We start from the raw sequence: 26730 nt of genomic DNA, 5'->3' as shown, positions 1-26730 counted from the left end.
AGCTCTCTTTTAAGAGTAACAGGATGAAAATATTGACATTTTTTTTTTTAATATAATGGCTACTGAATTTCCATTTTAGGAAGGCCTTCCAGACCTGAAAAGATAACTGCTTTGAGGAATATAACTTGGACTGGTTACCTTTCATGTACCATTGATATTTAATTTCTTCTGCTGTGGGGATGACAAATAAGGGGGGTGTATGCTGGAATGGTTGCTGTTAAGTGTGTTCTGGTTGGGGTTGCAGACAAAGGTAAAGTACCAAATTACACCCAGCATTAACTATACAAAGCAATATAATCACTTTCATACACAAACTATTCTACTTACAACAACTTAATATACAACACCTAGTTTTATTTTACTAGTATAAGATTAATACTTGAATTACATCAGAAGTCATTCAAACTATGTCTTACATCATCATAATTGAAAAATCCTTTACAAAGGGCTGATTTTTCTCACACATTTCTAGTTCATCAACCTGTACATACAATGGATGTGCACAAGCAGGATCTTCTGCCTAAGGCACTGAACATAAAATAAATAAACAAATGACAAATATTATTTTATCTCTTTATTTTTTTTTTCCAGAATATTTTAATATTGAAGCCCAAGTTGTTATTTTCAAGGGATAGGGAAGGGGGAAAGGAAAGGGAGAAAAGTTATGAAGACAAATTATTTCATTTAATTTATGGTTTTGTGAATGGTCATTTCTGTAGGCAACAAAAGGTTGTTTTCTTAAAAAAAAAACCAAAAAACAAACAGCACCATTAAAGAAAGCATGATCCCTGAATTCTAAACAAAACACTGTCTGGAAATAAAAAAATTGCTAAAATGCTTGTTTCACCCAGTCACATCTGGTGGGGTAACAAAGCAAAGCATAACAGCATTAAACTGTAGCAATCTTGCTGAAACCAACTACACCCCCTTCTGAAGACTCAGAGAACCACTTTCCAAGCATGTCCTGTGGGAATAATATTTTCTTTGGTAGAGGACTGAAGGAGGGTACTTACTTCATTGAATGCGGATAGAAAAAATATCTATGCACATTAGGGATCTCCCCAATAAATCTGTATTTCTCATGCATGTTAGGTATGAGTGGATTTCACATTGCTGTTATACTGCAGGAGTAATACTGCCCTATAAAGGCATAGAATGGCTAATGTTGAACAGATGTAAACATTCAGAATACTGACAAAAAAAATACATACACACAAAAAACCCTGTACTGAAAATGTGAATCGAGTTAAGTTTCCGTAAAGCAGAAAAAATATTTTACAGCAGTACAAGAGAATTATGGCAACAAAGTAAAGCACTTTTCTTGTAACATTCATGAACAGTACAAATACAACAAAGTTATTCTACGGACTAAATTATTCTTTAACTATCAAATATAGTACAAAGCGAAATATTATGTGCTATAAAAGAAGCAGCTCCTTAAATTAGACTAAAAAATGCTTTTTTTTTACTTTTTGTTGGTTTTACAGTGACAAAGCATGATGACTGAAGACAACAGGATTTCATAGATTCAGAAACATTTAGCTACACAGGTCCATGATAAATCCACTGAATATTTCATTGCCTCCCCCTCAGTGTTCTGCAGAGCCACAGCAGATGAACTGCTGCGCTGCTGCCAGGAGACTGCAGAAGCCATTCAGTGTTCAGAACAGGGCCCTTCAGGTGTGTCAGCTAAAATGATCCCTTTCTGTGACACTTCTCAGCTCATCTTGAGTGTTTATCCTGGTACTTCACCACACCTTGGAGAAACTGCTAAACCAGAGGCTACAATAACGATTCTGAAATTGTGCGTGTGTTCATAAGGGGAAGGGGGTGCAGCATAAGGTAATTTTACTTCAGAAATTGCATTATAAAGCACCATATGCACCAGCTTAAAAACTGTGCAAGGAATTGCAGGGCCCTGAAAAACCATCTGCACGTTCTGTAGCTTACCCTGACAACATGCACCACCCTCAAGAAGAAAGTCTATAGCACAGAGAATATACCTTTCACTTTATGGCTCAACCTTTATTTTTGTCTTTTAAATGCTATTTCATGTACTAGATCTCAACAGATAAATAAAATGCAAAGAGGGAGCATCCAGTTCATAATTTCTTAATTATTTTTTTAACATTATTTCAAAGGGAGTTTCTGCTTGAAAAATTATTTCAGAACAGAAAAACAGACACACACTCACTGCAAATGCCCTAACATTATCTGCATATCTCACAGGTATGCAATTAAAACAATAAAGAGGGAGGAAAGAAAAAAGTGTTTCTCCCTCTCACCCAAAAGTGCTGCTCCAGGGGTAGGAGTGGGGGAAAAAATTTGGAACTTAAAAAAAAAGGTAAATTATACATGATGGACACTGGGACACATATGTATGTACACACAAACATAGAGCAGTGTGTTCTTAAGTAATTCTTTCACCACTTTTCAGTGCATAAACTATTAAAACCCCACGGTGCAAACTGCATGGCCATTAGAAAACATGACATCGAGCTTGAAACCTGAACAATTAAACAAAAAAACCTCAAGAAGTCATTTAAAATAAACCTCTAAATGTGATTGGGTTCTTTTTGAAGACCTGGGGTAACTCTCCCCTATGCATTTGTGTGATACTCGATTCCAAGTAAGGTTTTCAGTCACACTAGGATTCAGTCAGGCTTCCATATCACTGTGTTTGCTTTTGAGTATTATAATATCCTAAACCTAATCTGTAAGAAAACTTTACCACTGTTGCTGACTAACTGGCTAAATTTATTCCTGGTGCAACTCCAATGACTCAAGAATGAAAGGAGTGGAACTGCACTGTGGCAGAGTTTGGTTGGTTGAGTAATATAACATAGCACCATCCAGTCCAATGCCATTTTAAATAACATTGTATCATGACCTCACACATGCAAGTTGCAATCCTGATACAAAAATGACAATATGATGTGAATGACTCACCTACCATATTAGTCACACTCTTACCCTTTGAACAAAATAAAACTATTTTGTGGTCGCAATTTATTTCTGTATTATGTCAGTCAATACAAGAACTACTTCAAGATGCAAATACAAACAAATATTGACTTATGTGCTGTGGACAGGAAAACCTGAGCTAGAAATAAGGATTCCCAGCAGGCTTATATAAACATAGGTAAATAGAAGTCTAAGACTGGTTGCTCTTTTTTTTTTTTAAATAGAAGTATCCTACCTCTACCAAGTATAAATACAATGCAATACAATTCTGATACAAAGGCTCCTCATATATGAATTTGATATGTATTAACTGACTACACTCATGCTTAGTCATGAGTATTTCCCAGTTGCTGTTTTGCCAGCAGCTGGACTAGTTTTCATACGTTACTTTATGTTTTTGCTTGGCTGGTTTATTTTCCTACCAGAAGACCTGAAAGTGCTGAGAAGCCATTCCTTAGTTCACATGTCATATTAAGGAGCACTTTTGTATAGAAAAAATATATTATTGTATCAGCAACAAATTTGTTAGTTATTACAAATGGCCTTTGTACTACACAGTGTCAAAAATAATATTGATATGTTGCTAATTACAATAAAAGAGAACATCAAGGTGCACCATAGAGCTTCCTATGACAGGAATGTATGTTGTAGATATTCCAGCTCACTTTTAAGACAATAAACAGCATTTATCATGTTTGTGAAAATGGTCCCACAAGAAAATAAATATGGTTCCTCCATTCAGTAGAACCTCACTAATACACACATGAACCAAGGAGACTGGTTACAGCTGATGAGTAAGGATGTAATAGACAGATAAAAAAGGGTAGTGTAAAATGTAGGATACTTTTCATTTCCTAAATGCAGTTCTACCATTCACATCAATACTTTAGAATGCAACAGTAAATGCATGATGAAATCCAAGCAGCATTACATCTTACACGTTCTTACTACACTGTTTTCTTAAAACCGTGGAAGGAAAATCAGTTTTTGTGAGCAGGCCCTAAGGTCTTTGGATTAGTGAGGTTCTACTGTAATGGCAAAAACCCCCATTTATCTCTGATGCTGACATTTGGGCAGACCCAACCACATATTGGCAGATGGATGACTTGCACTCCACGTTTTCTGTTCTTGAAGTGAGATTAAAACAAACCCAAGGTGTTTTCATCTTCCCAGCAACTGCATGTGCTTTATCCCTTTATAATATTTTCCTTTTAAGTGAATAGGGCCCCAAAATCACCATTTTTCTTCTCTGCTGTTATGGTGGCTAGCGCATCTGGAATGCAGCTATAGTCCTGAATGTAAATACAGTACTGGATAAATACTGAAAGTTACTTTAAAGATGCAGTATCCCTTTTAAAAATACATTTTGCTTCCAAATTTCTAAAAGGGTCTGAATACCTTTGAGAAAAAAAAAGTCAGTGTTGTAAATAATTCTAAGAATTACTTTAAATGGCAGAACTCTGAGATGTTATTTAAATAGAGTAACTCACATAAGAGGAAAAAGAACTGACATTGTAACATTCAATCAACATGCAATTAAAGTCTTTCCTTGTTATTAATCAGAAGTATCCATCATTTTTAGGCCACAGAAAGGCTAAAACCTCAAGAATCAATTACATAAGTCTGATCTCATATATATATATATATACACATACATATATATATATATTTGGGACTGATAAACCTAGTGAACAGATTAGACAGAGAAATACAAATAAAGACCATTTGAGTGGGAAACAGGAAGAGAAAACAGGTTTATAATCTCCAGGAGAGAAATTACTTTCTCCAGACTCTACTGAAGCCCATGTGATTCCAGTGTTGGTCCCACTAACCCATTGCATATACAAATCTTTCTCAAGGAATCAACAAGAGATGACGAGTAACATTTGAGTTCCATAGTCCTTGGCAGGCACATAAAGAAACTCCTCTAAAAATCTAAATTCCTCTTTTAATTTTTTTTTTTTTACGTGAAGTGACTATAATGAAAGTCAATTGAAGAAAACAATCTTATCAGCAGAAAAACTGCAAACTGACTTTGAAGCTACGATGACCGATACCCCGCACCTTGCCACTACCCCTCTCAAAACAGTTGCTATTCAGTGTGTTATTCATTCTGCATAGTTACTCCACTTCTTACAGTGCTATTCTGCCACTGATCTTTAACCTGCAGCTTGTATCAACCATCAAAAAGTGGAGAAAAAAATGTGCTGCACTTTGTGCAAATAAATAGAAGCTACAATGACATGCATTAATGCCTTTTTCTTTTTTTTGTTTTTTTTTTTAGCACAGCAAGAGCTCATAGAAGCTTCAGTAACAAGGTTATCTTTTTTTTAACTACTTCTACAGGTTTCCTCTTCTTCCCAGAAAATGGCACTCAGGTAGAAACAACTAAATTCTGAAAGCACCACATAGAAGAAAACAAACAAACAAAAAAATAAAAAAAAAATCAATCCACTAATTGCAAACCATTAGTGGCCTAAGCTGTTTCAATTTCTCTGTTCCTTTGTCCTGCTCTCCCACGTTGATAAGGGATACTGCATCTTTGATTCAGCTCCTACCGCACAACTAGACAAGCTACACACAGTTTGGAAGGCCCTATGCAGTCATCATGACAGAAGGCTCCGCAGCCTTTGCACACGATCATGGCTTTCAGCCTGCAAGAGCATTTCAGTTCCAGTTCATCAGCATTGCTGCTGTCAGCAAATTTCTGAACCGGGATCTGCGCATTCTGGTTAGACAGGCCTGTGGCAGTGTTGGAGCCACTTCCTAAAATCCCAATCGATTTCTCAATTGCAGATGCTGCCCTTTTGAAGCTTGTGCTACCGAAGTGTATTGTAGGATAATTTCCACAGAGCTGCTGCTGCTGCTGCTGCTGTGGGTGCTGCACTTGTATTTTCTGAGCAGCAAGTTGGGTAAAAGGCTTCTGTGGCTCAGAAAGTAAATAGGAAGAGAAATCTGCATTTTTTAATGCAAATGCTTTTAACTGTTCTTTCACTTCGTTCTGATCATAGGAAGCTTGTTTCATGCCCAGTTCGCAGCTGCTGCTTAAACCTTCCTCAAAAGAAATAGGTTCAGATTTTATATTGCTACAGATGCTTGCTGGCTGAGGCCAACTAAGTCTTTTAGTGGTTTCCATAGTAACTGTCGGTTGTTTTTGATCAGAGGGGACTTCTGCATTTGGGTGAGGAGGGGGAGGAGGTGGTAGGGGTGGAGGGGGAGCAGGGGGATGCACTAATGTTTTACTCTGGAGAGTCTGAGAGGCACTGGCAATGTCATCACCTTCCTTAATCTGAATATTAGGGGAAAATACACTTCCTAGCCTCAGCTGGTGAGCTGCTGTAGAAATATTCATGTCTCCCAAGCCCTTCTGTTCAAGGTGTCTGCTAAAAGCAAATGTGTTGCAGCCAGGTGGGCCTTTTGAAGTAGTTTGCAACAAAGCTGCCGTAGGAATGGGGCCTCTTGCAGCCATGGACATTTGGTAAAAATGCTGTCTATGTGAGGTACTAGCTTCTGTGTGAAAGCTGCCATTTTTATCAATGTGAAATAAGCTCTGCTGGAAACTGCATGAAGGCAATGGCCTCTTCGGCTGCTTGATCTCTGGACTGTGAGCAATTCGGCTCTGAATGGCGTGCTTGTTCAGCCACTCCTGCTTAAATGGCTGTCCGTGCCCTAGCTGATTCATGCTGGAATTAATTACACAGGGAGCCACTTTAACATCTGTGTCCATTGACACCTTCCCAGGCTCGCATTTAATTTGAGCATGTTCCCCTATAGTCCTGGCCATCCTCTTTTTCGGATGGTTTTCACGCTTTCTGATTTGTAGTGGGGCTATGCTGCCTGCTGGAAATCCTTTACCATCTGGATTAGGAGAGTTGGAAGCATGTTCAACAATATTTCTCTCGGACACTGCTGTTTTACATACTGAGGTAGTTTGCAAAGGCAATGGAAGCCTATTAATTTCTAGTTTGGCTCCTGATCTGGGCTGCGGCAGCACTTTCTCTAAAGGCAGATTGCCTTGCAGTAACTGTGTCACTAAGGGATTGTTGGCCTCCACTGACGACAAGCGACAGCTAGAGCCCCCGGTACTCGTAACTCTCTTTAGGGTTTCTGTTGTCAGGGAGAGGGAGTCTTCCATGGAGTCTGCAATGGATGTCTTGGATGTTTGAGGTGGCTGCGCACTCGTGTTTATTTCTGCAGTCTGGGCACGCATTTCAGGTCCTGTAAAATCCTCGGTGTCCATCCTGAAGCATTTGTCAGACTCATTAGTTTCTGATTTAACAGGAACAGCAATGCTCGTCAAAAGACTCCTGGATTGCAGTTCTGACATTTGTGTGTAACTGGAAGGTTCAGTTTTGACATTTTTCAAGCAGTTTTGGTCTGCATATTCCTTATGCTTACCAGAGGAAAGATGGCTGACCACTGGCTGGTCTGTATTCATTGCCTCTTCATCACGCCAACAAATTCTGTTGTTGGCATTGTATTGATTGGCACAGGCAGCATTTCCTTCATTTTTCAATGCTGAAGGACCTCTTAATTGCTCAGCAAAACCTTGGTTGGGAGTAACCACCTCAATTAATTTATCTTGAGGAGCAAGAGGCACTTCTCGAAGACTTGAACAACCCGCCTGCAAGTTCTTGCTGTCTTGCTTTGCTGTAATGGCGATAAAGCTGGAACTGTGCTCAAGGTTTTCATTAGGGATCACTTCAGGCCTACTTATGACAGACACCTGAGGACAGGCTATACTTTGTAAGGCAGCTTCTGTCCTTACAGGTCTGCTCTGCAGGTCAATGCTGTTTTCTGTGTTTTCAATAGAAGAAGAAAGCGACAGACTGGAATTCTGATTTGTGGTGTGGTCAACAATGACTTTGCAAGGTATAGACCTATTCATGGCAGTTTGCGTAAAACTCACTGGCTGAGATTTACCAGGGAGATCCATCCGGTTTCGTGCTCCAGAGCTTTTTTCTATGAGATCAGCATTCAGTTTAGTAGCATTATCATAAGAGCTTATTGTCACCATGTTACCAGCAAACATGGAAATGGGTGGCCTTGCAACAGAATCTGCTACTGCAAGGGCCTCACTGCAACTTAAAGCTGACCTGACGGTAGTGTGAATGGAGACAGTGCTCTGCTCGTTACACCCGGTTATGGCTATCTTATCAGAAGGAAACCTGCTGGTAGTCCCCACCGGAGGAATCAGTACAGAACTACCAGAGAGATGGTTTGGCAAATTATTTGCAATAGATGAAGCTGGCACAGTGGCATAATGACTGGAGACTGTGTTATTCACACTGCTACTTGGTAGCGGCAACCTTTTGTCATCGATGGCATTTGGTAAGACTGTGTTGTCTATGGAGACTGGGACATTACTATTATCAATACATTTTGGTCCAACAGCTATGCATGGAGTATCAGCCCCTTGGATGGTTTTCAGCATATTTATATTACAAGCTGAAACTGCTGTGTTTGCGCTGTCAACAGACATTAACACAGAGGATTTATCAACAGAACTTGCAAAAGAAAGTTCTTTAATTGCTCCAGACATAGCAGTGCTGCAAACACACACAGAGACTGAACTTTTATTATAAAGCACTGGCACACTGTTACTTTCAGTAGAGGTAGATGAAATAATTTTCTCACATAATTGTGGCACAGGTATATTTTCATCAGAACTGTGCACAGATATCTCAGTAGCAGTTTCTGGTAATGTAGCTGTGTTAAGGGACTGCTGCAATAAAGTGGTGGTCTCACGGTGATGAGCAGACTTGTTGCTAGGGGACCTGCAGTTAGGATTAACTATAATGACACCAGTAGAACCTTCAATCTTCGTGTCAGTAGACATTGGTATCTCCAGAGATGAGGTACTTTCCTTTGAGCTGAATTGTGACTTTGATTCTTTATTAGTCTGGAGTAAATGAGCTCTGGCTTGATGCTTTGCAAATAGCTTGGCCTTTGTTTGCTCCTTGATGTGTGCCAGTGTTCTTGTCTTTCCACCTTCGCATGGGGTCCCCATTGCTCCAGAGACTATGCTCGCAGCTGCTGCCACGGCTGCTGCAGCTGCAGCTTCTCTTTGGGCTCTTGCTTGCTGAGCTCTTGCTTTGATATCTGCCAGAGTCCTAGCCCCAGTGTTCCTCCCACTGCTGACCGATGTACTTGGGGAAACTCGAGGTTCTGGTTTAGAAACAGGTTGGCTCTTGATGATAAAAGGTGGTCCAACTTTTGAAAGCTGAATCTAAAGGAAGAAAAAAAACCCAGTAATTTTAATGAGATCATTGATTCACTAAAACAAACAGTTGTGTTTTAAAGGGTCAGAGAAAGGTAATGAAGGGAATTACCGTTCGGTGCAGCTTGACAGAAAAATGCTAAAAATTAATGATATTTATGCTTCGATATTCTATCATCCTACAGCATGAATAACTGACACCTGTATTAGCCTTCTCATATTGATCCTTCTGACAGGAAGAAAGATTGAACAGGCTAACAACACGACGTTTATCTGATACAATTTGTCAGACCTGTTTTATATGTAGTGCACCTAACTGAGAAGGTCAACAAGCCTCGTGTAGTGGTACTGGAAAAGAGCCAACGACTAAGCACTTCCTGCAAATGTCTGAAAAAATAATGACCATGTATAGTGCTTTTCTCCTTGGTCTCCAATGATTAGGATACTAGAAATAGGCTGTGTTTTGCTTACATACACCACACAACAAATCCTGCCTTCAGACAGGATGTAGTGGTGTCTCCACTGAGCCTGTTTTCCAAGTTCCATCCCAGAGGACTTTAGAGCAGTGCTATAGAAGAAGTGAGTCACTAAAGGATACACCTTTCCCTTCCTCACTTGCAATTTTAAGAGACTCGCTTTAGTACATCCCTAGGATAACTCCTACACTACTCCACTTCAAAAATGAAATCCTCAAACCTATAAATATTAAACCCAAAATATTAAAATTTTAAAGACCGAGCAGTTTAAGCAAAATAATAACCCGTAAAATCACTGGACTTATTAGGATGTTTCCTATTAGTCACATCTGTTTTCAGGATTAGAGATTAAGAGTCTCGGGACCATTTTGTAACTCATACACTCTCAGAATAAAAGGTTGGCAAAAAAAAAAATTAATTTCTTAAAATGGACATATGCTTACTTGCTGTCTGCAGCAATTGGACTTAGCAGTTAATGCAGTGGCTTACCTTCTGAAAGAACTGAGAAGAAAACTAGGCAGTATTTGTAGAAAAAGTAGTCATGAGATATGATGGGAAGTGACAGCCATATAGCAGAATGACTTAGAAGAACTGGGGTTCTTTCTCCTCTTTTAGTGACAAAGGATAGGGGTTTGTTGGTGAGATGACACAAGAGCCAAATATTTGTTACAGAAAAAACATACTAGAACTGATTGTTCAAAATTCTTCAAAACATTTTGCTTTCTGTTTCAGCAGCAACTCTTTTTAGTTTCCACTTTGCACTGCCAAAACTGCTAGAGCTCTAAATGCTTGATTATTTTTATTATTATTATAGTCATGACCTTTTTTTATTCCCTAGTGATCAATTTTCCTTTGTGCTTAGAGAATTCTTAGAAATTATTAGGTTAGATAGACACCTTCCAAATATGAAAGAATATCACTAAACTCAGAGCAGGGCTAACTTCCAATTTCATCACTGCTCATAAAAATAAATTATACGAAATATGCTTCTGCACTAGTGATTAAAACAGTTAGCCTATTTGCCCTCCCGGCCATATTAACAATGTTCAGTGACTGCAGCAGTTAAAAATAAATGCAGAAAAGGGCATTTCTGAATAATCAGGAACTAGTATTGCAAAGTCAGTGGCTTAACTTCAGGAAACTGGATCTTAACCTTGGCTGATGTCATCATGTGCAAAATTGAAAGGGTCAAAACACTGAGCCTATATGTAATTAAATCTATAGAACTCTGTTAGGAAAAAAACACTTTCAACTGTAATATGCTTTCTTATACAGCAGAACGTTACACATGAAAGTGTTTGTTGGTTTTTTTTTGGTTTGTTTTTTTTTTACCTTTTGCTTTGTCATTAACAGATACCTATACTCAGATCAATCACTTTCCCCTGATAGTTAGGTCTCTGTTTCCAGTTAATTCTACAGGAAAATCTTATATTTCGGCCTACCCCAATCCCTGGGCTTGCAAAGGGATCTTCGACTACTCTGAATTTGGGTTCTCTTGCTGGATTAAGGTGCTGGTTGTTTTTAAAAGTATTGGTAAAGGTAACATTTGTTATTCATGCTTGCAGAAGAAGACACCCACAGCGGAACAAGCAGATAATACAGCTGGGCAATTAGAAAAACAAGGAGCGCCCTGTGAATGATGGGAAGCTCTTGAATTAGATTAAGCCATAGATCCTGGAAAACTTTCTTGCACAGAAAATCAATTTTGTAACGAAGACCCTGACTGAACAACTATAGATACATTTGTATCAGAAGTAATTTGGCATGGTAGAAAGGTAATAGTAAATTAACAAAACCATCAGTACTAACAGACCTTATACCTTCATAAAAAATACATCATTCACTGTGTCTGCATGCAGTTAGGAGGGAGATAATAACCCTTTATTTCCCAAGTATGCTGTTTTTTTCATTACTTTACCTTAAGGGGTGGAACTCGGGGTTCCTCTCTAGGTGGCTGTTCTTTATCAGACGGACTTGTTGATGAAGCACTACGGTTAGGCTGATCATCATCTATTCTAGCTCTCTTCTCTTTGCAGATTCCAAAACTGTGCTGTTCTGCTGTTTTCCTCTTTGGGATCTCTGGGTCTCTACTTTCACTCCTTGCTTCTGGTGATTTTGTGGGTTCTAATGACTTGGAAGAATGCAAACTCTCTAGGCGACTTTGGGCACTGCCTGTTAGCTTGTGAGATTTATTTCTGCACACTTCAGGGAATGTAGTTTTCTCTAGAGATGAGGTATATAGTTTATCATGTGGCTTTGATGGAAGCAATTCGATATTTTTGCCAACTGATCCTTCTGATAAGACAGATACCTCTGAAGGCAAGAGTGTACCTTTCTTGTCACCTCTTTGCTGAACACTGTGATTTTTACTCTTGATCACCTCTGGAGGCGTGTGTTCTGGGATGGATGCAATGTAGGATTTCTCAATTTCAGAATGTGACTTACATGGCTGATGGCCAAGGTTTTTGCTTTGGGGTTCTTCCAATACTAAAGTATCAGGTATAATTGCTAATGGACAAACTTTCATATTTTCAGGAGCACTCTGATGTTGCTTTGGCTGAACAAGTTTCTCTTCTTGAACCACCTTAGTAACGGCAGAACTTTCCTCTTTCAAAGTGGGAAGGGAGTCTTCCAACAAACATGGTGATTGCCTTTGTTGCAGAGTAAGTCTTTCATTGCTTGGGGTATTGGAAACTGGAGATGTCTCTGATGGAAGAGGCAAACTATTTGTCACAAATGTTTCAGAAGTTAGAAGAACAGAAGACACTGAAGATGTTTCTGATGTTAAAGGCAAATCAGACATTGGAGATGTTTCTGATGTTAAAGGTAAATTAGAAGCTGGTGATGCCTCTGATGTTAAAGGTAAATTTGACATCAGAGATGCTTCCGAAGTTACCGGTGAGGTGGACATTGGAGAGATTTCCGACATTAAAGGTGTGTGCAAATTTTCATCACTGGCCTTTTGCTGAATATCACCTTCAATGTTTTCAGTACTGGACCCTTCAGACGAACAAGCTGTTTCAAGAGATGCCGGAGTACAGGGTTCCTCTGAAGTCGACTGAGTGTCTCCTCCAGGAGAGGCAACACAAACTTCTGGACTTCCAGAGGAAAAGGAAGTTTCAGAAATACAAGCATTCTCAGACAACTGTTCCTCAGGGTCACTGTGAAGCTCCATATCCACTGCAATGCCTCCACCAGTGAACAAGGAGGCTTCCAGAGCAGCATTTTGCATTTCTGGCACAATTAGCTCTTTTGCAGACTCAGAAACCTTCTCTGCTGTACCGCTGACAGAGTTTGTGGGTGAAACTGATTGTGCTGGTGATATGCAATCCTCCAGCTGATCTATCACAACTGACATCTCTTCCTGAGGGCATTCTGACTTCAACTCCACTTTAATTTCAATGTGAGATACAGTATCAGTTACATCATTCATCATGACACAGGACTCAGTGCTGTCTGCAAGCTTTACTGCTTCTGTTTCCTCATTTGTGCCAGTTGGACTTACGGACTCCTCAGAAAACTCCTGTTCTGGTTTATGGTTCTCCTCTTGGCATTCACAAATACTTGTCTCGACTTCTTCAGCAATTTCCTCCTGAATGATTGACTCTTCAGGTATCAGTATATCCTCAGAGTCTGCCGTTAAATCCTTAACAGGAACCTGTTCCATACTACCAAGAGATGGACTATAATCTCTCTCTGGTACAGGTGGAATTTTAGCACCTTTCTCCTCCTGATCCTCAAAGGTTGCCTGCTTAGAAGGACCAGGTGTGCCAGAAGATCCACACAAAGAATTGCTTTCATCTTCATCATTGTTCTGCACTGCAGTGAGTTTCATTGATTCCCCTCTTGACATTCCCAATCTAAATAAAAACACACAAATAAAGAGAAGTATTTTCAGCACAGACAGGATAAAAGTATAGGACCACCTTTACTACCCACATCTCTTGTTTACAAAAAAGACATATTTTCTAGTTTAAAACAGTGGTTTGCTTAAGTGGTGGTTGACTAATTTACATATGGTTTTATATATTTTGGGAACCTAAATAACCAGATTTTCTTACAAGTGTTAAAAAATATGAATATTTTTAAAATAAGCAAACAAAATGAAAACAAAAAAGCAAGCTACACAGATTCAGCACTATTTATATTCTGCTTAAATTCCTGTGTTTGTTTGGGTTTTGTTTTGTTGTTTTTTTTTAATATCAGCACAGTAGTGCAACACTAATACAGCATGCATTTCAGAGTAAATGCACCACTGTATCTTCTTCTAGCAGTAACAGTTCTAAAGGAAATCTCTTTTTCCCTCCTACACCTGCTTTTAGGGTTGACACAGCCAGCAATATAATAGAAGTTTAGTCTCAAGAAGCTAAAAAGACACATATTTATAATCTACGCATTCATTTTCAGGTATGAACTGCAAAGGAACCATTCCTAGTATAATTCTTAAGATTTTCTTACCTTTGGTCCTGAAAATATTAGTTTAAAAAGTTTTATTACTTCAGCAGAATTACAAATTCCACAAAAAACCAAAACAAATCTAAAGACAAGAGCTGAAAAAATGGTTACTTTAAAAAATGTATGTGTTCTGGCATCCTCATTTCCTTCTAAGGCCAGTGGGAGTACAGGCGTTCAGCATTTTTAGTAAGATTTTCCAAGCAGACTTTATGCCTCAGCAATTCCACAGTAACACGAAATACACAAAAGCTTGGTTGGAAGCCTTAAAAGAAATTTCACAGTCTTAAGATCTTCTAATCTAATAAACAGTTCCCTGTTATCATTTTAATCAAAAAGTAAAGAAAAAATGGAAATAAGCAAGCATAAGAGACATTCAGAACTTATGGAAGCAAGATGGCTTGTTAAGGTGCAGCTAGAGGATAGAGAGATCACAAAGGCCTGTGCATATGAAAGTACAGAATAAACAGGTGAAATCCCAAAATCTCCAGTTGCGCATTTTAAAAATACTGAACAGATGTATTACAGTGACAGCTGTAAACACAAAATCCTCAAACTCAGCCTGGAATTGGCATCCCAAAAGCACTATCAGAGTAATTATTAGTATTGCCTGTTACTAGTCACTTAACATGAACAGTCTTCCTATGCCATGAGTATGCTGAGGAATGATCCTCTAGAGAGAAATTCAGAGAAGTAAATTCACCTTTCCCATATTGAATGTATTTCAGAAGATGTGTCTTTCTTCTCTATAGCCTATAGGTTCCCTATATAGTCTAAGTTAAGGTTATAAGTTTAGGTGAGTAAAGTTAAGTTTATCTAGGTTTAGGTGAGTACCTTCTCCTAAAACTCCTTGTGTTAAGAAGGCAAAAGTTATCTCAGGAAAATGAGAAGGGAAAATGAATCCACTGCATTACTAAAAACTGAATCAGTAGTCTATTTTCTCTAGCTGGCTTATATCGTGAAAAGATATTGCCTGATAGTTATCTTTAGGGATTGAAAATCAGCAAAGGAATGAAGGACAGGATAAAGGTGAATGCGACTGTCACAGGGACACTACACAAAAACACACATTCTAGTAACATACTGAAGATAAAGAATTGTAACAATAATAAGATAAAGCAGGATTAAGGCCATCAGAAGATGTACTGAATCTTAATAGTTTTTTTCAGTATTGGAAATACTACTATGTTGAAGAAGACACTGTAGTGAAGAAAAAGGCTTTCTAAAGAAGAAGTCTCAAGATCAGCATGTTTAAGGCAATCTCAAATTGCAAAATAAACAGCTGATCTGCCTTCTTCCTTAGAGAAAAAGACACCTAAAGTTTGCAAGTCACCGCAAAAATGTGAGGACAGCAGTAAGCAGCCCTCAGTGGAAGTGCTAAGGACAGGATTCAACTGATAGAGTGAGGGCACTCAGTCATCTAATAAAAAAACCCCAGACACCTACTCAAAGATATATGGATGCTGATATTCTAATGCTGTGATAAGCAGTATTGGAGAGAAAACCCTCAAAACACAACAAAACAGAAAAAAAAAAAAGGGAAGGATTAAATCAGCAACAAAATTTAGAGAACGTCTACCTCAAATTAAAGCTTTGATTCAGTGAGCTGGTAGTACTATCCTGAAATATAACTCTCAAAAATGAGGAAAGAAATATCGTATTGAGACAACAGAATATAACCCTTGCAGTCTTGAGGCAACAAACAAGAAGACTGTGGATTTCTGGCACATGCATCAGCTGATCTTAGATAAATGACTGCAGAATGAAGTTTTTGTATTTTGAAGAAAGTCAGAGAGAGGAAAAATGAACGAACATGAGGAAGTAGAAAGAGAACAAAAATGGATGGAAGTGAACTACAACTGACAGAACCATGATAAACTGCCAAGGTAAAGATAAGAGCAAACACGAGAAGCAATGCTACAAGGGAACAGGCACTCTAAAGTCTGTGAATGCCATGAACTATGGAGTGTATAAGAATGTTTACAAAGATTCTACATCTATTAATGGCCCTTCTGTAAGGATAAGGTGAAAACTGAATTTACTTATGGAACATTGGAAGATCAAATTAACTCTAAGGTCAGAGCAAAAATACACTGATTGTAAACTGAGCAAGTTAGTCTGTAAGAGAGATTAATTTTGCAGACAGTGCATGTGAGAAATAGGTCAGGAAGCTTACAAATACTGCTAGTTCAGTCAAATCAACAGAGCCGAAGAGGGACAAAGCCCAGGCATACTGAAAGCTAGTTTAAAAAGAAAGCAAAAAAAGGTGAGGGAATTATAGAATTGTAGGATATCCTGAGTTGGAAGGGATCCACAAGGATCACTGAGTCCAACACCTGGCCCTGCACAGGACACCCCATGAACTTAAACAAGGTGGAAACTTCAGCAAAAGCTACCATTCAGTCAATAAACAATGAGAAAAAGTACTTAAACCAGTAAAGCAGATCTGCCTACATAACATCCAGGCAGAAGAATGCAAGTGAAACAAGCAGGGAAAAGGGCAGGCAGGACCAGATTCAATACTTTCAGTCAAAATGTAAATTATGTGCAATATGACATTTTGCATAACAATGTTGATGTCAGAAACCTATCAACCCAAAGGACATGTATGACCACAGACTGAGTAATTATCTGCCAACCATTATAGTGTCCAGCATTCAGCCAGCACGGCAGGACTGCTGGCTCTGCAGAATTCTGAGCATTCTTCTCCGTGCATGTGACAGTCATTTGTGACTGAGGAACAAGCTTCAGCGAGACTGAGGTGCTCCTATGCTGATGGTAACAAACTTCTTGTGGAAAGCCCTATGCCAATACCTTACATAGCCCTTTCCTCAATGAAAGGTTGGTAACTAACTCTTCTCTTGACAAGCAGAATGAAAGGCTGTTATGTTCCTTATCTGAAAACCTAATTAATATTTTTTGATACTAAAGAGATCAACAACTGGACTAACCTGAGGTCTCAAAGCTGTTTAGAAGAAATTAAGCACTTTACAGTAAGGAAGTCCGCCACATTAAGACTCTAGAATTTCCATTACATGTAAAGTGGTGTAGAAATAGTATTCACAGTGAGGGGAAGCACCTAGCAAGGATGTGCAAAATAAAATATTAAAATGGATCTGTCCATTTTTTGCCTTGTTTTCACTACATTTCCCAGTGATCCAAGGCAGTGGATTGTGAGAACTAGCATTTTTACTGCAGAAACATTTTAGTTAATCGTTTAATCTTTAAGTTAATCACTTGTTGTAATGAGTGGCACAGGGTGCATTTGGAGGCCTGTCACTAGCAGTGTCCCCCAAGGTTCAGTACTGGGCCCAGTATTGTTTAACTTATTCATCAGTGACTTAGATGAAGGGGTAGATGCCTCCTCAGCAAGTTCACTGATGACACAAAGCTGTGAGGAGTGGCAGACACACTGGAGTCCCTGCAGTCTTTGACAGGTTAGAGAGATGGGCAGAGAGGAACCTCCTGAAATTCAGCAAAGGAAAATACACCTGTATTGGTGTACAGGCTGGGGGCCAATCTGCTGGAAACCAGTTCTGTGGAGAAGGATCTGTAGGTCCTGGTGGACAGCAAGCTGTCCATGAGCCAGCAGTGTGTCCTCATGGCCAAGAAGGCCAATGTATCCCGGGGTGCATTCGGAAGAGCATTGCCTGCAAGTCAAGAGAGGTGATCCTGCCCTTCTGCTCAGCCCTAGTGAGACGACATCTGGAGAACTGTGTCCAGTTCTCAGTACAAGAAAGACATCAAGCTCGTGGAGCAGTTCCAGTGAAGGGTAACAAAAGTGACTGAGGGACTGGAGTATCTCTCTTATGAGGAAAGGCTGACGGAGCTGGGCCTGTTCAGCCTGGACTGCATCAATGTCTAAAAGTATCTGAAGGGATGGTGACAAGAGGATGGAGCCAAGTTCTTCTCACTGATGCCAAGCAGCAGGACAAGAGGCAATGGGCAGAAACTGATGTACAGGAAGTTCCACCTGAATATGAGAAAGAACTTCTTTCCTGTGTGGGTTACCGAGCACTGGAACAGATTGCCCAGAGAGGTTGTGGAGTCTCCCTCACTGGAGATACACAAGAACTATCTGGATGCAATCCTGTTCAATGAACTCTAGGATGACGCTGCTTGAGCAGAGAGGTTGGACCAGATGACCCACTGTGGTCTCTCCCAACCTCATCCATGCTGTGGTTCCGTGATATAATTAAAACACACTTGAAAATTAATTATAAAAAAAAATCCCTTTAAGTAAGTAGTTTATAATTTCTAATAAAATTCTTAATATTTTTAAAAACAGATATGTAATTCTAAGTATTGATGAATTAACTTTCCAAACAGTTTTTAAAAGGAAAATTCTTGAATTTTAGGAAGAAGTGAATCTCCTTAAATTTTTTTTTAAAACTGCCAAATATAAGAACTGAATCTTCAGCTGCTGCAGAATGCCATCTCTGTATCTTCATCAATGAAATTTTGCTGACTCACCCCAGTTTTGCACCTGGAGTGATACTATAATTAATTTTAGTCAGTTAAATATTTATTTATTCTTTGCATCTAACTTCTAAAATTATATTAGTCAAAGTCACTTTCATTTATCTCTACACAATCTTTCTTCTATGTCATATATTCTTCTCCAGTCAATGGGTCATCTCAGTGAAAAAATAAAAAACACTATTTGATTTTAGAAACTTTGCAACTAGCTAAGAAAAAATAAAATAAAAACATGTTACAGAAATATCATCTTCTCCTCTGTGGAAGCTGTATTTATATTTCGCAGGAGGGAAGAATAGCCTTAATGCTGCATTTTAAAAGATAATTAAAAAATTCTCACATGCTTGGGTCTTGTGTCTTAAGTTCTCTTTGGAATGAATTTTTATGGATGAGTATGACTCTTTAAAAACGCAATTGTAATGCAAGTGTAGACATAGAACTATAATTCTACCCACAACTTCTTATACTGGGGAATGACTGCCCTTGATAACTGCTTTATTGAGTTTTACTGCATATGACCGTGTTATGTGAAGCATAGAATTATGTTTTCATTTCCTCCTAAAGAAATAAAAAAAAATCATTTTATTTGCTTCAATACTTACTTTTCACCATAAAACCGTTCAAAGAATTTTTCTTTCCAAGGTTCTGTTTTCTTTTCCTTTTCAATCTCTTGTCTGATGCGCAACTGCATTTCTGGTGTAAATTCTCCTAAAAAACAAATACTAACATATTGAATAAAAGTTGTCAAGGATTAGCTTAATATGGGTCATGATAGATTACAGATACAAAGATGACATACAGTGATTTCTCTTACAGTCATCCAACAATGTCAAATGAAAATAATGAAAAACAAAAGTGAGCATGACACAGAAAGATTTAATTTACCATATAACATCAGTAGTTCAAAAGTACATTTGTGGGATTTAGTTGCATGGGTTTATGTTTCCAAGGCTGACAGTGATAAAAATGCTTGGGGTTTTTTTAAACTGTCAAAATGAGCTGCTACAGCAAGCTGTAAAAATGTACTCTAAATTCAAAATGGAATCAGCCATTTTTCTTTTGCTGAATTACTGGTGTATTACACTTTCCATTCGAAAAGTATTTCTCAAATGTAGAAAAAAGATACATTCTTCATAAAAACAATTAACCTTCGGTAAACCTGAGAAAAAGCAAATAGTTACCTTCTGCCAATCGCTGTTTCCACCCTTGTGCTGCATATGCAAAGAATTCATTATTTAGAGCAGAACTACTGAGGCGCAAAACTCCATCACTTCCCATCTAGAAAATAAGCCGATGGTAGCAGAAGATATTGTCAGAAATAGCATCAGCTAAGATTACATCAAAACAGAGTTTCAATTAGGGGAAATGGGGAGGGATAGGGAGTGGGAATAACAAAGAAAATGACTACTACTAAAACGCCATTTTCATTATAGTCACCACTGTAAATGGAAGTGAACTAATCCAGCATCAACTCACTCTCTTCAGTCATTAAGTGTTACTGATGATAACTCAATTTACAACTGATTGATATGTTTTAATAACAGACCTCTGTCTTGAGCCTATGTCTAGAGGCATCGTACACAATCAAAAATCAAGATTGTTATATACTTGTGCATCTGTCTGTAACATGGTACAAAACAAACTTATTAAATGCAATGAAGACTAACTTTGCTGTTTCTAAATAAACCTAACATTCATCCTCACTAATAAGCTGGAGTGGCCAAAGAATGGATGACAGGTATCCTTAGCACCAGAACTGATATAAACTCAGCACTGAAACTGAAAAGAGCTATACAGAAAATTTTATACGCATCAAAAGTGAAAACTGTGGAAGAACGTTATAATTATTTTTATTTTCTACATCTGTCAAACATTCAATGGTAAGACAACATTAAAAGCATTAATCACAGTATTTTCTACAGTAACTTTTAAAAGCAATCCAACTATTGTGTTTTCTTCTACCAAAAAAATTAATGCATTATTTTCAGGTTTCTGCGGATATATTTGGTTACTGAAGGAATTCTAATAACTGGAAAAAGTAATTATATAAAACAAATTAGCAGTAGGTATCACCTCTAGCATAATAAATGAACAATAAAAACAAACTAGCAAATAAAAAAGAGAAAGAGAAAATGGCAGAAGAAGTAATGTTACTAGAACAAACACTCTCACTATTTTACATCTGTCAAGGTAACTAAGAGATAAATGTTTGACATCAGTATTTGTAATCTAGCAGTAAAAACCAGCACATTTTCCAGCATATTAACAGATGGTTTAGCTAAGTAATATCCCCTAATTCTCAGTGCTTGTTTCACACAGGAGCCAGAAAGATGCAGACGTGTCAGAAACATTACATGATATTTTGCTGTAGCTCCCTTGCTGAGCTCTATACTTCACTGATAACACAGGCCCTTATTTGAGAATAGTTTTTACTTACTGCCTAGTTGACATCCCGTCCCACAATTATCTCAGAAGAGTAAACCAGAAATATGTGAAGTAGTAAACAGAGAAATAGTGAAAAGCATGGACTCTAAAAAGCTGACAGTGCTAAAGGAATTTGATTACAGCAGGAAAACAGTATGTGTATGGTACTAGGGTCCCTGAGCAGGATATGAACCTACAGCACTGCTGCTGGTGATTTCCTGCTATATGGCATTGTTTTGCCAACACATCATAGAATTTGCATTTAAGTGGGGTGGATATAAAACATTTCTACACTTCTCATGATGTGGGTTGTGGAACACATGCATATTAATCACAAGTAGGCTATGACTAATGCTCAAACTAGAGAAAAACTGGAAAGAAACAGGGAAACATGCAGCAGAAGCAGCAAGAAAATAAAACCAGTGAGGTGAGAAAGGCCAGAAGGAACATTTATGTATTGTATAAATCATAATGGCATGACACATTATCTTCTTTGTGCACAAATCAACTTTGCCAGAAATATTAAATTCCAGAATTAATATACTAAAGTGAGATTTTTAAATGCCAGTGTGCCTCTTGCACTTGAACAAGCAAACCAGTAGATGATCAAAACCAGCACTTACACAATTTCCTAAAAATGTCAGATGAGAAGTTACAAAGAAAAGAATCACAAATTACTAAATAAACAATTCTTTGGTCCTCAAAGAAAGGTGTTCAAGCTACCTTCAGATTCAATACAAAAGGACATGAAATAGAAACACCCCCTTGTCAACATAGGTTATACTCCAACCTTCAGTAAATTAAAGATTTTGTCTCTAAGCCTATCTGTGTCTTGCAGAAGAGTCATACAGACATGAAATTCTTTTATTATCATATTTAACCACATTTAACGGCAGGCTATCTCTGCAAGGCATGGACCTTCTGAAATGCTCTGAAATGCTATGGTTCAGCTGATGGCAAATAGTGTAGCCATATCACTAGCCAGATCAATAAATGTAATAAGAAAGTAATAAATAGTATACAATGATTTTCTGTTAAATGAGAAAGATGATCCAACTTATCCTAAGGTCATATGACCATTAGATCTCATAGAAAGTTTGAATGTACCACGAGAGGTGGAAACAGAAAGCCACTTTTCAGCAGCAATCCAATATCAGAGTGCATTGAACATCATATGAAACTGCAGCCAAGTCTGACTGAGCTATTTCACCAGGATGTGTAAGTCAAGAGCATTATGAAGATTGCCAAGTTATATTAACATGTGAATACAAGAAGAACAGTATTATCTTCATTGTAACCCTGTTGTAACATGAGAAAAGCAAGCTTTGCAGGAAGAGTAGTCCACCTTTCATTTTTGCTGGCTAATATACTTGGGAAGAAAAGTTCCAGGTGTCTGTGTGCAAATTTCTTAAGAAGTTTGGAAAACAAACGGTGAACCTCAAGGTAAATGCTAGAAAGAGGTTCAAACAAATTCAAATGTGAACTAGATCACCTGAGATAAAAGCACAGGCTGGAACTTCAGAGCAGAAGGCAAATGTTAGCAAGTTCATGGACAAAGCTCATTAGTTCTTGTGGACCAGAAAAAAATGCCAAGTAGGAAGTACCTGTGAAATAAAAAAAGGCGGGAAAAAAAGCTCCCTCAAGAATAGCAAAAAGGGAGAATTAGAAGACTGAAGTGGGTTACCTAAGAAGGAAAAATACTAGAGGTCAACTAACAATGGAACAACAGTACATTTGTGAACTGTGTCAGAAGATGGATGCACACTGCACTGACCACTTATAGATATTGACTGCAGCAGCTTACAAGTACTGGGGAACTATGTTACAAGACTGAAAAGACGATGCTAAGGATGCTTAGGTTAAGAAATGTAAGAACAACAAACTCAACAAAAAGTCACTGCTTGACTTCATCATAGACATTGCCTCTGATGAACCGGCAGAGGAAGACCTTTTTGAGACCTGTGTTTATGGGACCACATAACCTATGGAAGATTTATGTAGCTGGAACAACCGAAATCTAGACATAAGAGCATCTAATGATAAAGAAGGTAGAAACACACTAATTAGAGGAGAAGCTTTCAATGATCTATTTTAACATGACATGAAAGAATCATTTCAGGCTTAAACGCTATGGAGGGATGCATGAAACTAGTCATCATTATCTAGATTTGGTGCACATATAGATACCAATGGAAAAAATGATGGAAATAAAGAATTGTCCAGCCCCAGTGACTTCGCCAAACTTGCTCAGAAATTTGAGATCAAAGAAAATGTTTGCTGGGAATGGAGCAGGAAGAATTTACTCAATCAATTAAAGCTCAAAGAGAAAAGGACAAGGACAAAAATCATAAAGGAACTCATAATAGCCAAAGAGATTAAGTGAATGAAACAGAAATTTTCCAAATGTTATAAGAAGAAAAAAGCACTAAGCAGAAAGCAGATCCACTACCAAAGGAGGGAAACAACCCAAACTAAACTAACAAGAAGTTCAGTCCTTTGGCTATTTTTGATTCATTTAAAGATTTCTACACAGGGAAAACCAATCTGAACAAGTTTGAACAGACAAAACCCAAGCAATTTTACATCTGTTGTGTTTAAAGACTCTATCAGAAACTACAAAACTAACAAGGATATTTCATCCCTCTTCTCAATACTCTAGTCACGCGACACCAGGCTGATGTTTTTATGCTCTGTTAAACTTGGAAGGACTACGAGGTCATCCTTCTACAATATTAGCTAACAACCTCTATTGAAACCTTCTTTTTTTTTCCTCACCTGGAGAATGCATTTTCACCTAAAGTCAAAAAGTTAAAGTGGAAATTGAAAATTTTGAAGCCCAGGGGTGTGTTCACTTCTCTAAGCTCTGATGACAGAAATAGCACAATTAACCACTAGCTCTAAATTAGAATTTGAAGAAACATGCCAATAAAGCAGTTCTTAAATACACTGTTAATTTTTATGGTATTTAAAAACTGCTGTCCAACAGAGAAAGTGTATTAATGACCTGGAACAACAAAAATTTCTTGGAAAGTTTATGTTTTATTCTGTTGAGCTTTACGTTTCTTTTTTCTCTGATTAAGCACAATGCTAGAATTACGTTTTCTAATTAGTACTTCTATGCAGAATTCACAATAGCTTTTAAAAGTTCTTCTTTTTATTGAAAGCAAACAAAAAAATACCCAATTCCAAAACATATCTGCTAAACTCCAGCATCTGTTTGCATCACGGAGCAAATGTCAAACATTCTTATCAAAAGGAACCGAGTAACCTTTCCAGAAAAACTACTTCCATTATTCTCCTCCAAGTTTCACTGAAAAGTCTCTTCTGAAAATAAGGCAGGGATTATTCTTATAGCTCAACCTGAAGACACATACTGGTAGTTTTATAGGGATACAGCAAGTACTGCACAGATGTGTACTGGTAGGCTATCTGATCTTGGCTAGAATCTTAAAAGACAAGGAATTAGCAAAGCTATTATTTCTCTCTTTCAAACGATTCAAAATTCTCCCAATGTATTTATTAGACTTCTAATGATCCCCTGTAGGCAGTTCCTGCGTAGTATATTTCCTACATGAAAGTTTATGTGTGAACATCATGCCAATTTGACTAGAATCATAGCATAGTTTGAGTTGGAAGGGACCTTTTAAAGGTCATCTAGTTCAATCCTGATGCAATGAGTAGGGACATATTTAACTATCACAGGGCCACATTTACAATCAGGTGTCTGAGAGCCTCATCCAAACTGACCTTCAAAGTTTCCAGGGATGGGGTCATCCCTATGGGCAACCCTTTCCAGTGTTTTAACACCTTCTTCATAAAAAAGACTCTTTCTTATATCTAATCTAAATTGACCCTTCTTCCTTTCCATTACCCCTTGGTCTATAGCAACAGGCTAAAAGGTTTGTCCCCATCTTTCTTACAGGTCCAACAATCCCAATTCTCTCAGCCTTACAATGAAAATACAAAACAAAACCAAAGCAAAAATTAAAAAAAAAAAAGGCAAGAGAAGTGAAGATTCATCTAAATGAAGTGTACAGTTCCACTCATTTTTTATACACTTTCCACAAACTGCTACTAACGCTATATTTTATCTTGGGTGAAGAACAATCCTATAATTCACATACTTTCCCAAAGGTATGTAAAATAAATTATTTGCAAAAAAAGGGAAGATTTGAGAAAATACATTTTGCTGCTTTTGCATTAAAGCTTCCAAACTATTAAAAATGAAAAATTCAGCAGTGTCTATATCACACACAGGAAAAATGACATTTTATTTATGTGAATGGAGAGACACCACTGCCATTTGTAACATGAATTTGTAACAAATGCGATTCCGCAGTACTGGGCACCAGAATCAAACTGACCTGTGATCCATGTACAGTGCAAATGTAGCATCTGAAGATGCAACCTTAGTGACTGACTTTCCAAAAGCAAACATTTTGAGAGCTAGACAGACAACACGCCAGGCCTGGCTCATATTACTCTTGACGATAGAGCAAAAGTTCACAGGTGACAGGGAAGACCAGTATCTATGTTTTCCCCTAAAACCCTCCAATACTAAGAAGAACTCTCTCCAAGAAGTAGAACTGTTTGAATCCAAGTAGACAGAAATAAACATTTAATTTAGGTACTCTGCATCATCACTCTAGAAGAGCTACTTTTTCCACTAACAGTAAAGAAAGCACAAAGAAGATCAGACTCCTAATTAGGGCCTCTATATTTGCTACTTAAGCTAGTCAGCATGAAACACCCACTTACAACCTAAATCCACAGAGAACATCAATAGATAAGTTTGTAGTGTACCAGATGCTATCCTGATCCACAAAATCCATGAAGGATTAAAAACTGCTATCAGATCTAATAAGAAGTGATAGTAAGCTCTGGAACAGTTGCAAAACAAAATGCATGCCTCTATATGCATGACCTTTTACCAATTGGATGTTCCCTAAATACTGACTACTGTAAACCCTGTGATTACTTTGGAACACACACTTTGCTGACTGATATTTGTGCTTTTCATACACACCCATTAAATTTGTTACACCAACCATGTCCAAATTTGTGTTTGTTGATCCTATAAATTTTCACCACTTCCTACTCGTGATCATGAAGTCTGATGCATTAATTATTCCTTCATGCCACAGTGTCTTTGTGAACAAAAAAACAGATCTCAAAGTGCTTAACACCAAGCCAGGTGTTCATGCTGTAACAGGAGGGAACTGCCTTCTCTTTCAAGGTTCCTACTTTTTAAAATAGTCAGTATACTTACTCAGATTACTTTAGGCACCCAAATACAGTTGTAAGCAATAACTGTTTGTAGCTATTAACTACCTTATTAGGAAACACTGACCTTTGGCCCAAGACTTTTTCAAGGCTTCTGAAACACTATATGTAATGGAAAACAGGAGGTGAAGGTTAGCCCATTTGTGCTGGTTTTGTCTGGGCTACAGCTAATTTTCTCCATAATAGCTGGTATGGGGCTATGCTTTGGATCTGTAACCAGAACAGTGCTGATAACACAGGTATGCTCTTGTTATTGCTGAGCAGGGCTTGTACAGTGTCAAGGCTTTTTCTGCTCCTCATCCTACCCTACCAACAAGCAGGCTGGGGATGCACAAGGAGCTGGGAGGGGATACAGCTGGGACAGCTGGCCCCCAGCTGATGAAAGGGATATTCCATACCAAGTGGTGTCATGCACAGCATATAAAGCTGGGG

The 26730-nt window shown here is 38.1% G+C and overlaps 1 protein-coding gene across 4 annotated transcripts in view; it reads right to left on the bottom strand.

Annotated features, from left to right (window-relative positions):
- Positions 1-372: 372 nt before the first annotated feature.
- Positions 373-26730, bottom strand: part of ASXL3 (ASXL transcriptional regulator 3) — a 129807-nt gene continuing 103449 nt past the window's right edge. For all 4 annotated transcript variants that reach the window (XM_051769645.1, XM_051769627.1, XM_051769637.1 and 1 more), the window contains 4 exons: positions 19773-19869; positions 19194-19299; positions 11579-13520; positions 373-9193 (listed from right to left, as the gene is read on the bottom strand). In XM_051769645.1, the coding sequence (XP_051625605.1) occupies positions 5519-9193; positions 11579-13520; positions 19194-19299; positions 19773-19869 (5820 nt within the window). In that variant the 3' untranslated portion in view covers positions 373-5518. The remainder of the gene's footprint in view (positions 9194-11578; positions 13521-19193; positions 19300-19772; positions 19870-26730) is intronic.

Source organism: Manacus candei, unplaced genomic scaffold (assembly GCF_025592945.1).
Source record: "Manacus candei isolate 608988 ecotype Guabito, Panama unplaced genomic scaffold, ASM2559294v1 h1tg000008l, whole genome shotgun sequence".
Lineage (NCBI taxonomy): Eukaryota > Metazoa > Chordata > Aves > Passeriformes > Pipridae > Manacus > Manacus candei.
Note: the sequence above shows the minus strand (reverse complement) of the source record. Positions and strands in the feature narration are given on the sequence as shown.